General features: G+C 34.3%; 1 protein-coding gene across 1 annotated transcript; it reads left to right on the plus strand.

The window, feature by feature from the left end:
* Positions 1–7858: 7858 nt before the first annotated feature.
* On the plus strand, positions 7859–12350 carry LOC145101344 (vacuolar fusion protein CCZ1 homolog B-like). The gene is made up of 10 exons (XM_079038532.1): positions 7859–8037; positions 8301–8511; positions 8592–8685; positions 8768–8951; positions 9166–9275; positions 9371–9466; positions 9564–9971; positions 10068–10223; positions 10894–11117; positions 12095–12350. Exons 2-10 carry the CDS (start codon positions 8324–8326, stop codon positions 12123–12125), a joined length of 1491 nt encoding a protein of 496 aa, XP_078894658.1. The 5' UTR covers positions 7859–8037; positions 8301–8323; the 3' UTR covers positions 12126–12350.
* Positions 12351–12851: the final 501 nt, after the last annotated feature.

Below are 12851 nucleotides of genomic sequence, written 5' to 3' on the forward strand. Positions count from 1 at the left end.
TTTGGTCTTAGTTGGTCTTTGTCTTATCCAAGACATCACAACTTTCCACAATTAATGAATGTTATAAACCTTCTTAATACTATTCACTCAATGTCACAATCTTAACTTTAAGACTTGTTTTTGGAACGAAGTATGATTGACTTTTTTTTTATTTAACCATTTCTTCAATTCTTGATTCCTCTTCTTAAACATACAATTGTACTTAGAGGATCAATTGAAATATGGTTTTTAATCATTAATACCTATCATAAAGCATAAAAGGTACTTTCCCTTCTTCTTAGAATGGAGAAACTTTTATCTCTCTGCCTACTTGATTCTTGTTATTCGTGCTACTATTGATTTAAACTTTTTCAATCAATTCAGAATTACACTTAATCTTATAACTATAATCATATTTACTAAACCTTTAGTAAATCATGACGAATACCTCGTTACTCTTATGGTGGACTTTGATCAACACACAACTTTGTGTACTCGATCTCCTAGTCCTTCACTTGACACTTTGTCAATGAATTAGTCTAATTTCCAAATACGAAATTTCTCATTCATCGTGCATCCACGTTGCATGATTCCAAGTTTCTGTCCAATTGAAACTTGGGCGATGAGAAACTCTCCCTATTTGGTAAATTCTCGACTTTCCATAAATAACATAATAAGAACCAAATCCATTATTGCTAATAATAGAAACATTTTAACATCAATTTTTTCATACACGCCATTGTAAGGATAAATAAATAAAATTTAAAGTCAAAATTTATTTTATTGCGGAAAAATTTGTCCTTACAATGCAACTCATTGAAAAACTTATGCTAATACATCTTTCTTAGCAATCTAATTCTAACTCTAAGTAGTAGCTCAAGAATCTAATCTTCGAGAAACGCGATCAAAATTCATTCCTTCACGGTTAGATTCTGCTCACTTCTTCCCTTAAGCTTCCTTTCTTTTCTTCGATCCTACAAAAACATCAATTGTAATCTTATCACATTATGTATTCAGAATCTAGAATGAAGCTTAAAAGAGTTAGTCAATGGATTTTACCTAAATTAGAGCCATACGTTTCGACTCTCCCATCTCTTAGATCTTTTAGGTAAATAGGGCAGCTTCGTCTCCAATGCCCCTTCTCTTGGCAATAAAAGCAAATCGACTCTTTTGGAATAGGACATGGAACTATTTCAGACATCGCCTTTCTCTTATGATCAAACTTTTCGATCATAGCATGTCTTTCGTTGCCATTGTCTATATCCATAGAGGTCTTGAAGGCAGATTCACCAATCAACTTTGCTTTTCTATTGCGCCAAATCATTGCAGATTCAGCAGCAATAAGCATATAGGTGAGATCTATAAGGGTCACGTCGTAGTTCATCATATAGTACTCTCTTACGAACTCACTATATGAGTTGGGAAGTGACTGAAGAACCCAATCAACAACCATTTCCTCACAGACAATGGATCCCAACATTCTTAACCTATCAATGTGTGACTTCATCCCTATGACGTGTGCACACACGGACTTTCCTTCTTTATGTTTACTTGTCAAAAGGGCTTGAGTGGTCTTGAACTTTTCAAGCCTTTGAACTTGTGGGTTAGGGACTAGGTGGTCTAATTTAACAATTATACCTTTAATTCAATTAAATTGTAAACCTAAAATTTTATGGATTTATTAAACCTCTTTTAATTATACACCTTAATTAATTAATAAAACCATAAGGGTGTGATTTGAACTTTTTCAAAACTATACTAGAGTTTTAGAGTTTAACATTCCTAATTAAACTTTTAATCAACTTTTAAATTCCAAAACTTGAGAGCAAGTTTTGAAACATTTCAACACATTAGGGTTTAGAATTTAAATATACATCAAAATTATACCATTTAATCAAAATTTAAATTCCAAAACTTGAGGGCAAGTTTTGAAACCTTTTTCAAAACAGTAGGGTTTTTAGTTTTAACTATTTAAATTTCAAAACCACAAAACTTTTGGGGTTCAAATTTAAACTATAAAACCTAAAGGGCAAAATATGAAACATTTCATAAGGATCAAATAACAAATAATCTAAATTAACAATTAATCACATAATTATCCATATTTGAGTTATTTAATGATTTCTTGCAAAACAATTTATCAATTTAGTCAAAATAATTAATCAATTATCACATAAGGAAACAATTATCTTATTAATTGATAAATATCTTCAATTAGATCAAAAATATTGTCAAATATATCATATAATCGGATTAATATTGATCTAACATGATAAGGTAACTATCCCAATGCAAAAACAGCAAGAAATCCCGAGATAAGCTCTATATGACGAGTTGACTCGTCGAGTCACCTTGGACTTGGCGAGTTCAGCTATGGACTCGGCGAGTCCAGCCTCCAAAACACCAAAAATCGAATTTTTTAGATATACAATGCAACAATACAATTGAAACCAAGCTAGGCTCTGATACCACTGATGGGTTTTGGTCATAAGACATCCTATGTGCTCATACAAACCCTAAAACTTGGATCTAGGTTTCTCTATTGTACATGATTTGAATCCAAGACTATAAACCCTAATTCTAGCATATGGAAATCAATATTAACATATAATTAGGTTTAAGATATTACCTTGATTGTTATGTAGTAATAACAATCCCAATTCCTCCTTGAATTGACTTTGGAAGGCTTAGAGTCACAAGTGTCACTCCTCTAATGGCTTACAAACACCAAGAGCAAATGGAGAAGGTATAAAGAGAGAGGAGAGGTGTTGGAATTCGTCTCTAGGACTTCTTGGGAAGGGTTAGACGAATTCATGAGCCTTAGGGGGTTTATATAGGTGTAAAGATTAGGGTTTTAGTCCTTATCCTTATCTAGTTGCTTGCCCACCAAGCAACCATAAGATAAGTCTTAGAAACCCTTATCCTAGTAGAATTCTAAGGCATTATCACCTTAAACTCTTTCACCCTATATTTAAGATAATCCTTACCTTATTTTGTAACTATCACATAATTACAATTCAACCCCTCTAGTTTAATTAATTACACTTGATCACAAAATTAATTCTTAATTAATTATTGACCAATATTAATTAAACAAATATGATTTCTCCTTTAATATATTATTCTTATAACATATTAATAAATCATAATAACCTCTCTCTCTCTATATATATATTTCTCCAATCAAGTTGCTTTGGTGAAGGCAACCCAAAAGGACCATGCACCATCGGGTCAAGTACATACCAAAATAGTTATGGACTTAGACACTAATCCAACAGTTTTTTCGTTTGAGACACATTTTTTTGCTCTTTTTATACCTTTTCTAATTGGACATACAAGTATTGTGTTTTTTATTAACTTTCTGTTATTAGTTGTTGATATAATACTTCTAAAAACTAGGTATATTTGATATAAATTTATATTTCTGCGGTAATATAATTATAAATTAATACAAAATCGCCGCCTTACATCAAGCCTTGAAAAACGCCATGACTCGCCATAACTCGTTAAGCTTGATGCTTGGCCTTGCCGCCACGCCGCGCCTCACGCCTTTTAGAACCTTGCCTGCATATGAACTCTGTTTTCAACGACTCTTATATATCTGTGTAGGTCTTGACGTACACTACAATTTTCCTTTCGGTCGTTTTGGCTAATTCTGACTTTCGTTTTTCGACTAGTTTTTGTTATCATTATGATTTTATAAAATCATAACTCTCACATACAGTTTCTATTTTAGGCATTTTTTGTCTCTTAATTCATACTTTGAGTAGTACTATGCTTGTTCTCTTGGTGACTCTTTACAAAGCCAAAAATTTTCCTTGTAGTTTTTGGCGTTGTAAATTCTTCCGTATGGTGGATAATTATTTATTAATAAAGTCATGTCACACCCACACTGAGTCAGATTTTTGCGAAATTTATATTTCTGAGATCGAGGTTGTTTATATTTATCAAAAAATGTTAACCTGCTCTCGAAGTGATGCGACTTTTCGTACACTTATTTTTGAGCCTAAAGGTTGACATAATTAGAAACAAAAGTTTGGACATGTTGATATATATATATATATATATATATATATATATATATATATATATATATATATTGGTTGATTACAATATTGTCTTTATTACATTATCGTGTTTTATCGTTAAATATAAACGACGATTGATTACGTATTTTTCAGGTTGTCACAATAATGTATACAGGTTTCATTTCACTTAGTTTCTACATATTTAGATATTTAGAGTTAAACAATGATCAATCAGATTGAATGTGGGTGAGGATAAACATCAAATCAAACTCATATAAACCCAAATTTCTTTCGTGGGTATGTTAACAACAAAGCTAGGAAGAATCGCATCAATGGTTTGGATATAAACGGGAGGTGGTCAACCAGTGATTCGGAGATCAAATCAGAGGCATTTCTTTTCTTCAAAAATAAATTCAATGAAACATGTCCTACAAGGCCCAAATTAATCATTCCATTAATCAGAACTATGTCACAGGAACATGCAGAGCGTATTAAGTCTATCATCTCGTTGGAGGAAGTCAAAAACATTGTATGGGCGTGTGGTGGTGGTGGGGGGGGGGGGGGGTCGATCCCCGGGGCCTGATAGATTCACATTAAAATTTCTGAAGTCATTTTGGTCGCTAATTAGCAATGATGTGATGAATGTTGTTAGATACTTTGAAGCACATGGAACACTAGGGAGGGGTTGCAACTCGTCCTTTATAACCTTGGCAGCAAAAATTAAAGATCCTACTGTTCTAAGCGACTACCGTCCCATAAGTCTTATTGGTTCTATTTACAAAATAATATCTAAGGTCCTGGCTAGCAGACTGAAGACACTAATTGGGGGAGTGATTGATGACACACAGTCTGCGTATGTCGAAGGTCGTAACATCTTGGATGGACCTTTAATAATTAATGAAGTCTTCTCGTGGGCTAAAAAGACCGGTAAAGAACTACTACTCTTCAAAGTAGATTTTGATAAAGCTTTTTACTCTGTCAACTTGGAGTTCTTAGATTCGGCTATGTCGCAAATGGGGTTTGGATCAAAATGGAGGAAGCGGATGAGAGGGTGTTTGATATCAGCCAAAGCCTCAGTAATAATAAATGGCTCTTCGGTGTACGAGTTTGATATAAGCAAAGGTGTCCGACAAGGTGATCCGCTAAGTCCTTTCTTATTTATCATCGCAATGGAGGGGCTAAACGTCGCGATGAGGGTTGCGTGTAACAATGGGTTGTATAAAGGTATAAAAATCGAAAGAGATGGGCCTTTGATTTCACATTTGTTTTATGTGGATGATGCACTATTCGTAGGGGAATGAACTAGGGACAATATAAAAATTTTAGCTAGAATTCTGAGGTGTTTTCACATAGCCTCGGGATTAAAGGTGAACTTTCAAAAATCCAAGGTCTTTGGAATTGGTGCCTCACAACAGGACACAAATGAATGGGCCTCGCTACTGGGATGTGAAGCAGGATCTCTTCCATTTTCCTATTTAGGGGTACCGGTGGGGGCCAACATGAATCACATAAAAATTGACAGCCCATAGTAGATAAATTCAAGGCGAAACTTTCCAAATGGAAAGCTACAACACTGTCGTTCGGAGGGAAACCGATACTTATCACCTCGGTCCTAGGAAACCTCCCAACTTACTATCTCTCTCTATTCAAAGTACCATGTGGAGTGCTTAATTCATTAGAAAAACTGAGAAGGAGGTTTCTATGGGGCGATACTGATGATAAGGAAAAAAATTAAGTGGGTTTCATGGGATAAAATAATTCCATCTAAAGAGAAAGGTGCTCTAGGTATGGGTGCATTACAAGATCTTAATCTAGCTTTGATGGCAAAATGGTGGTGGCGATATAAGTTAGATAGTACTTCACTTTGGTCTCAAGTCATCACTAAAATTCACAATTTGGCTGAGAAACTTGTTGATTACTTGTAAAAAAAGAGTATTGTTGGAGTGTGGAACAACATAGCAGGGGCAAAATTGAAAATCAAAAATAGAGGAATTCCTTTTAACGTTATCTTGAAAAAAAGTGTTGGTTCAGGTTCAAACACTTTATTTTGGAAGGACGACTAGATATCAGGGGGTAAATTAATGGACTGGTTTCCTGGTTTGTACTCCATCGAATGTAGAAAATATTGTAAAGTGGCAGCCAGAATAAACACTCATGGTTTTGAATGGAACTGGTCGTGTGATGTCTCTAACGTGGGCCTATCACAAGAATTAGATCAACTTAGAGCTGTTGACGGGCTCTTTGTTCCAGGTGAGCGTGTGATGGTTGGAAGTGTGAGCTTGATTCCACTGGGATTTTCTCTACTAAATCATTCAGGGCCAATTTGATCAGAGCTATCCTCGGCCTCCCTTTAAATCGAATTGAATGGATGATGGAGGTTCCACTGAAGGTCCTCACATTTGTATGGCGAGCGAAAATGGGAAGGATTCCCTCCACTATTGCTCTTCACAAGAGGGGAGTCAATACATGATCACTGATTTGTGCCCAATGCAATGGGGTTGATGAATGTGCAGATCACATCCTCTCTGATTGTAGCTATGTTACAACAACTTGAGAATAGATATTTAGGTGGTGTGGACTACAAAATGTGGCTGCGGATATCAAAAGTATACGGGACCTACTTGACTTTGCTTCTTCTTGGGGGAGTTGTCCTAAAAAGAGAAAGGTGTTGACTTTAATCTTTTACGGTATGCTTTGGTTGGTGTGGAAAGCAAGAATGACAAAGTATTTAACCACAAGTCCACATCTCCTACATTGGTGACGAATAATATAAAATCTTTAGTTTTTGTGTGGCTGAAGCATAAAAGGAGGAAAAAAGAGCTAAAATGGGTGGACTGGAGTGTCAATCCATTCTTAGGTTTATAAGGTCTCTTGTATGTACATTTTTGCCCGCTAGCTAGCTGCTTGCTAGTTATGGCCCTTATATCTAATTTGCCATTTCTAAAAAAAAAAAAAAACTCATATAATCCCAAAAATAAACTTAGATGAACGCGAAATCAAATTTAAACCCAAATGGACATAATCGAACTCAATGTTAATTTATGAAGTGTTGACATTATGTAATAAGACATTATTTTCAAAAAAAAATTTCTATCACTTGTGTTCCCTTTCACTTTATGTTGAGATTTCCATAAGCCTTGTTCGTACATCATTTAATGGTTTAACTTACTTATATATAAAATTTTGCATGAGTCGCATATGGATTTCCTATGAATGTAAGTCCATATATATGATTCCCTTTGTTTTCCATAATATTGGATGGTGCAAGCTTTTGATCATTTCAGTTCAGTAACATCGAATAATTTGTATAACTTGTAGTAGTTATTTGTCAAATATAAATTTCTCTTGGGAAGAGAGTTTCGAGGAATGAATTATTGTCTTTCAAACCAATTATTGAATTGAATTTCTTACTCAATAGATTTTTTCAGGCATAACGTAAATTTAATAGTTATTCTCATTGACACAGTTAGTTTAGTAGACAATGCAAAATTTTCTTTCATTCCACTATTGATTTGGCCATTCCAAAAAAGTATCGAATCCGTACACCATTATATACTTTACATACATCATTTAATATATATTATTTATTTGAAAAAAACCCTAAGTCGTTTTAGTAAAGGGATGCATTTTCAATATGCTTGTTACAACTTTTAAAGAACAAAACCATGTTTAGAATGATAATTAACTCAAAAAATATACCTTTACTCTTCCAAAATAAATTTATTTCAAACAACGTAGTTCTTGACTTCTTGTATATTTTTCAAAACCTAATAATTTGGTAAAAGCACTAAAAAAATTTCAAATTTACCAAACGGTCCTTAAAAATTAAAATAAACCACTGGACATGGTCCTTCCATTTATGCTCGCACCACCATGGTTTTGGCTTCAGTTCGTCGTATACATCGCCTACCTTGCTATCTATCGACACACCTACCACCATCCGCCGGCTTTCAAATCGATCCGATTTTCCGGTAGTCACGGCCATTCTTCTCTCCCGGAGTGGATCACCATTAGAATCGCGCATAACGTAGTAAGATTTCATATGATTCGTGTACTTTCCTTTAGTTATCTGATAGTTAACTATGTGAAATTATGAATTATCTATCGGTGTTGGCATTGAGTCATGTCATAGTTTGCGATCTTAATTTATAATTAGAGTCGACCCAAATAGAATTATTGCTGATTATTTGAAATTTAGGGTTTCCATTTGAATTTCAAAGCATACGTGTATTGCAAGATATATGTTACAAATATATGGTTCTTCCAGTGATTTGTTTGTTTGTTGGATTAAAGGTTAATGATACGGAAGTTATAGTATGGGTTTGTCATCTGCTGCTATTACTACTTCCAGTGAAGCACTGAAATTTTGCATATTTGATTTGAGAAGGGGACAACATGAAGGCGAGGAACTGGAGAAGATTTTGTTCTTTTTCCCGGCTGATTTGCCCTTTCCAGCTCAACTTTCTGTCATTGGCCTCAGTGAAGGACTCATCACTTTCACAAGGTCAGCAGCCACTTATTCATAGTAGTCTACATAATTGGAATCACATGGTTGCTCATTGATTTATGAACTGGATTTTGCAGAATCTTTTCTCCTGAAGCAGCTTGTGAGGTTATAGAAGCAGAACTACATTCCCATGTCTTCTTTGAGGCAGAGCCAGATATCTGGATGGTAATGGTAAGCGTTTGTTTCTTTTAGAACATCATTAAACATATTCAACCTGTTTGTATACTTTCATTGATCATTTGTCATGTTGTAGGTGGTTGCAAAAAGCAAAGAAACAGAAGCCATATGGAGAATTGAAGCACTACGCAGCGTTCTTAAAGAAATCCACTCTCTTTTCATTATGTTTCATGGTTCTATAAGAGTGTTACTTGATAAAGAACCTGGTGGAGGATTAACTCGTAGTCATCTGTTCACCTTCATCATGGATTACCTTAATGGTAACCCCTTTCCTACATCATATACAATAATTTCCATCTTCTCTTTTTTAAAATCTTTATTGGAGATCACTAATTGTCAGCATATCAAAAGCGGTCTCCATTGGAGCTGTGTTGCTGTGGTAATCCATGCTGAAGTTTCAAAAACTTCCAATGAATTTGTGCTACTGAAGCAATGCTGAAGTTTCCATTCCTCTCTCTCTTATTATATATGCAGATTTTCTCATGGGAAACAAATTCGTTTTACCTAATTTTCGTGATTCTCTAAAGCAACGTGGAACTGTTCAGATGTTAACTGTTGGACGTGAGGCTGCTATTGAAGTACAGGTCAGATTAATAGATTATAATATCATGATTCATTTATCTTTTTTAGTTTTCTTACAAATAATTAAAGAAATAAATAAACAAACTTTCTTGTGTAGTCTCTTGTGGGAGCATTGGATTCATGCATGGGACACACTTCAGGCTACTCAGTTATCTTGTTTCAGGATCTTTTGGTCTCCACAACACTAACCCCTGTATGTTTCTAAACTTCCTTTCTCTTTCTACATTTAGTGGGACTTTAACCTTATAGTATGATATGATTCTGGAATCTTCCATTTTGATGTGTTTCAGGATGACACTACTAATCTGTTTTCATACGCCACCTCAAGGTTGACCCCACGTGTTCTATCTTCTGGAGGAAGTAGTACATGGTCTTACCTCCGCAAAGGGAATGCTGAGCTGGCGTCCAGGTCAGCAAATATCGGGTCAGGTTTAGATGGGTTCCGGATTGTGAGGCCATTACAACATGGGAAATGGTCAAAAGGGAAAGACGGGTTTCTTGTTACTGATATATGGGGGGTAGAAGTTGGTAATTTGGTACCTACAACCCCAACATTATGGCTTCAACAGACAGAGCATAAAATGTACTTATGTGCTTATCAACATAAAAGCCTTACAATAATCTTGCTCATACCTGTTACCTCTATGCTTAATGGAGAAGAAGGGATCTCCATGTTGAAGCAACAACTTCTTGAAAATGTCTGTTTTCTTTCTTTTTCCTATTTTACCCTTCCTCCTTTTGTTTTTCTTCTTCCTGAATGAATATTTATTTTTATATATATTTTAATCTGGCAGGCGTCTGCAAAGATTGTTAAAGTTGAGGAGAAGCTTGCAAAAGGATGGGGTGGTGAAAATGCTTATCATGTGAAAGGGTATCGTTATTTGCTAGTGGATGGTGATAGGAATATTTCGAGGGCATCCCCACCTGGAAAAGTAACAACTCTAACAAAGGTCAGAATGGTCAATTTCCACAAAATATTTTTTCATTCAGAAACATACTACTTTCATTCTTTACATCTTCCCATTTTCTAATAAGGAATGGAATCTGTCAAAAGAATTGTAGTCTGTCACATGTTTGTTTGGCAGAAAAATAGAACAGAATTCAATAATAAAAAATGAATAATATTTTTAATTTCAGTTATAGTTAAAAAAAAAAGTTATTGACCTATTTCAATATAGATAAGGAGGGTATTTTTGTCTTTTATAAAAAAGGATGTATCAATTGAATTCCTTCCATCCGTGGTGAAAGACATTAACTGGATTCCATCCGAATGGCAACCAAACATGACATGGAATGGAATCTCGAATTCCAGTTCCATCAGATTTTTCCGGAATTCACAAATCCTTAGGAATGGTGAAATCGTAGGGTATTTTGTTCTTATACTAAAAAAAAAGATGAATAGAATTAAATTCTTTCGATCTCCACCCTAGGAATTGTGAAATTCATCAAGCCCATATGGAATTTGACAGAATAAGATAGAATTGAATTTCATCCATTTAACACGCCATGGAATGGAATCTCGAATTCCAATTCCGTGGAATCAACGAACCAAACATGTGTAGTGTGGTGAAGAAGCATGTTTTAAAGGCTAAAAGCTGAAATTAAATTTTACTTTTATAGGAATCATTACTTGCTATAAATAAAGTTAGAGAAGATGTTGATTTGGAGAAAAGCAGAGGAAATGGGAATAATGATGAAAAGGATTTAGAAATATGCATCAGAGCAAAAAACAATGCATGGGTGATTGCTAGGTCTACAAGAGGAAAAGAACTTTATATAGTTCTTGAAAAAGCCAATGAAACTCTTCTCTATGCCTCAGAAGCCATTGAGAAGTTCAGTGACAGGTACAATACAACCTTTTTCCATCTTTTAATTTCTTTTATCTCTTTTAATTACTTATAACTAAAATAAATTTTAATAACATATTTAATATAAATTCTCAACATAAAATACAAAGTAAAAATGTTGACAAACATAAACATAAAAATTAATCCACTTAAATTAATAATGTATTATGTATGCAAATTTTAGCTAAAACTTTAGTCGAAACCCGTATTTTCTATTTTACTTTTCTCATCAAATAATAATTCTAAATGATCGGGTAATTGAAAAAATTAGCAATAATCACAAATGTTTTGCCAAAATAGTTTTAAATGTATTTTAGAACATGCTTTTTGAATTATAGGTGAATATAAAAGACATGGATTAGAAAATAATTGATTTTTTTAATAAGGTATAAGTTATATTTATATACTTATATGTTTATATATTTATTATTATAAAAGGTTATAAAACAGAATGAGAAAGAGGAAATAATAAGTACATGCACCGATGCACGCACAACTCCTACCTTGGAACATCCTTGAGTTTGTGGCTTTTTGTTTTTTTTCAGTCAAAGTCCCTTAAAACAAGGGCATTATTGTCATTTTATCTCAAGAAGCTACAAGTCATTTTTAAAAACTCAGATAGGAATAACTTTTCAAAAACTTCTTATTAGCAGTGGCAAAAAGCCGTTTTGAAAAGTCATTTCAAAATGCTAAAAGCTAATAAGCCCTTTCAAAGCTCAATCCCAAACACCCCTTGAATCCCAAATTTCCCTTTTTAATACATAATCAAATGACCAAAATGCCCTTCCAGCACTTTTTCCCATTCTTTTCCTATTTAATTAAAATATGACTTTGATCACAAATAGCAACGTACTTTGACTTTTCTATGAAGTCCCCCAAAGTCAACACCTAAAGCAACAATCTTGAATACTTATATAATCTTTAATCAGTATATCTATTTTGTTAAAAAAAATAAAAAATTATCATGTATGTAGGTACTGCAATGGAGCCTTTTCATTGGATTAGTAATCACTGGAATCAATGGTAGATGATGTTATATGTATACTGTAAAAAAAAAATAGCATAGCAAGTTAAACCCAAAATTCATAGAATTGTTAATTGTTATGGCGATGAACATGGAAATGTGGTTTGGTGTTTAATTGTTATAAGCGTTACATAGATGGTGCTAAAAATCTGGATAAAAATAAAGTTGAGTTCTTATGTACTCAAACTTGACTCAGTTTTATATTTCGAGCTCATTGTTCTGAAAATGTATAAAACTCTATATTCACAATAACTTAATAGAGCAAAGTATGAACTATAAGGCCATTTGTTATACCGGCAACGAAAGGGCTCGTGGTCTACGTGGCCACGAGCGTTGTCCGTGCACACCACCCCGGACGTTCGTGGTCGTGGTGGTTCATGGTGGGGAGGACAGAAGACCACGGCTGTTGCCTCTCTCAGCCAGCCTTCTTCTTCTCCCTCTCTCTCCGTTCGTTGTCGTCTCCGGTACCCCAACACAGTTCCGTGGTTCGTGAAGGTCCTCGTGGTTCCATTCTTCGTGACAAGCATAACGGATGGCCTAATGTGCTAAAAATCTCGATTTTTTTTTGTCAGTTGTCAGAAGATTAGTTGTAAACCTAAAATTGAAAAAATCAGCGGATTTATTTAAAAATAAAGTTTAGATTTAAATAGAAAAAAATCAGTAAATATAAGTGTTTTATAATTAACCCGAAAATAAGTGTTTGGCAA

The sequence above is a fragment of the Lactuca serriola genome, chromosome 4, assembly GCF_051521515.1.
Source record: "Lactuca serriola cultivar US96UC23 chromosome 4, Lser_US96UC23_V15, whole genome shotgun sequence".
NCBI lineage: Eukaryota > Viridiplantae > Streptophyta > Magnoliopsida > Asterales > Asteraceae > Lactuca > Lactuca serriola.

Excerpts from the sequence above, each read along its gene's own strand:
- LOC145101344 (XM_079038532.1), top strand. The coding sequence starts at position 8,324 with ATGGGTTTGTCATCTGCTGCTATTACTACTTCCAGTGAAGCACTGAAA. Across the intron at positions 8,952-9,165 it reads CATCATGGATTACCTTAATG|ATTTTCTCATGGGAAACAAA; the intron begins GTAACCCCTTTC and ends TTATATATGCAG. Across the intron at positions 9,972-10,067 it reads AGCAACAACTTCTTGAAAAT|GCGTCTGCAAAGATTGTTAA; the intron begins GTCTGTTTTCTT and ends TTAATCTGGCAG.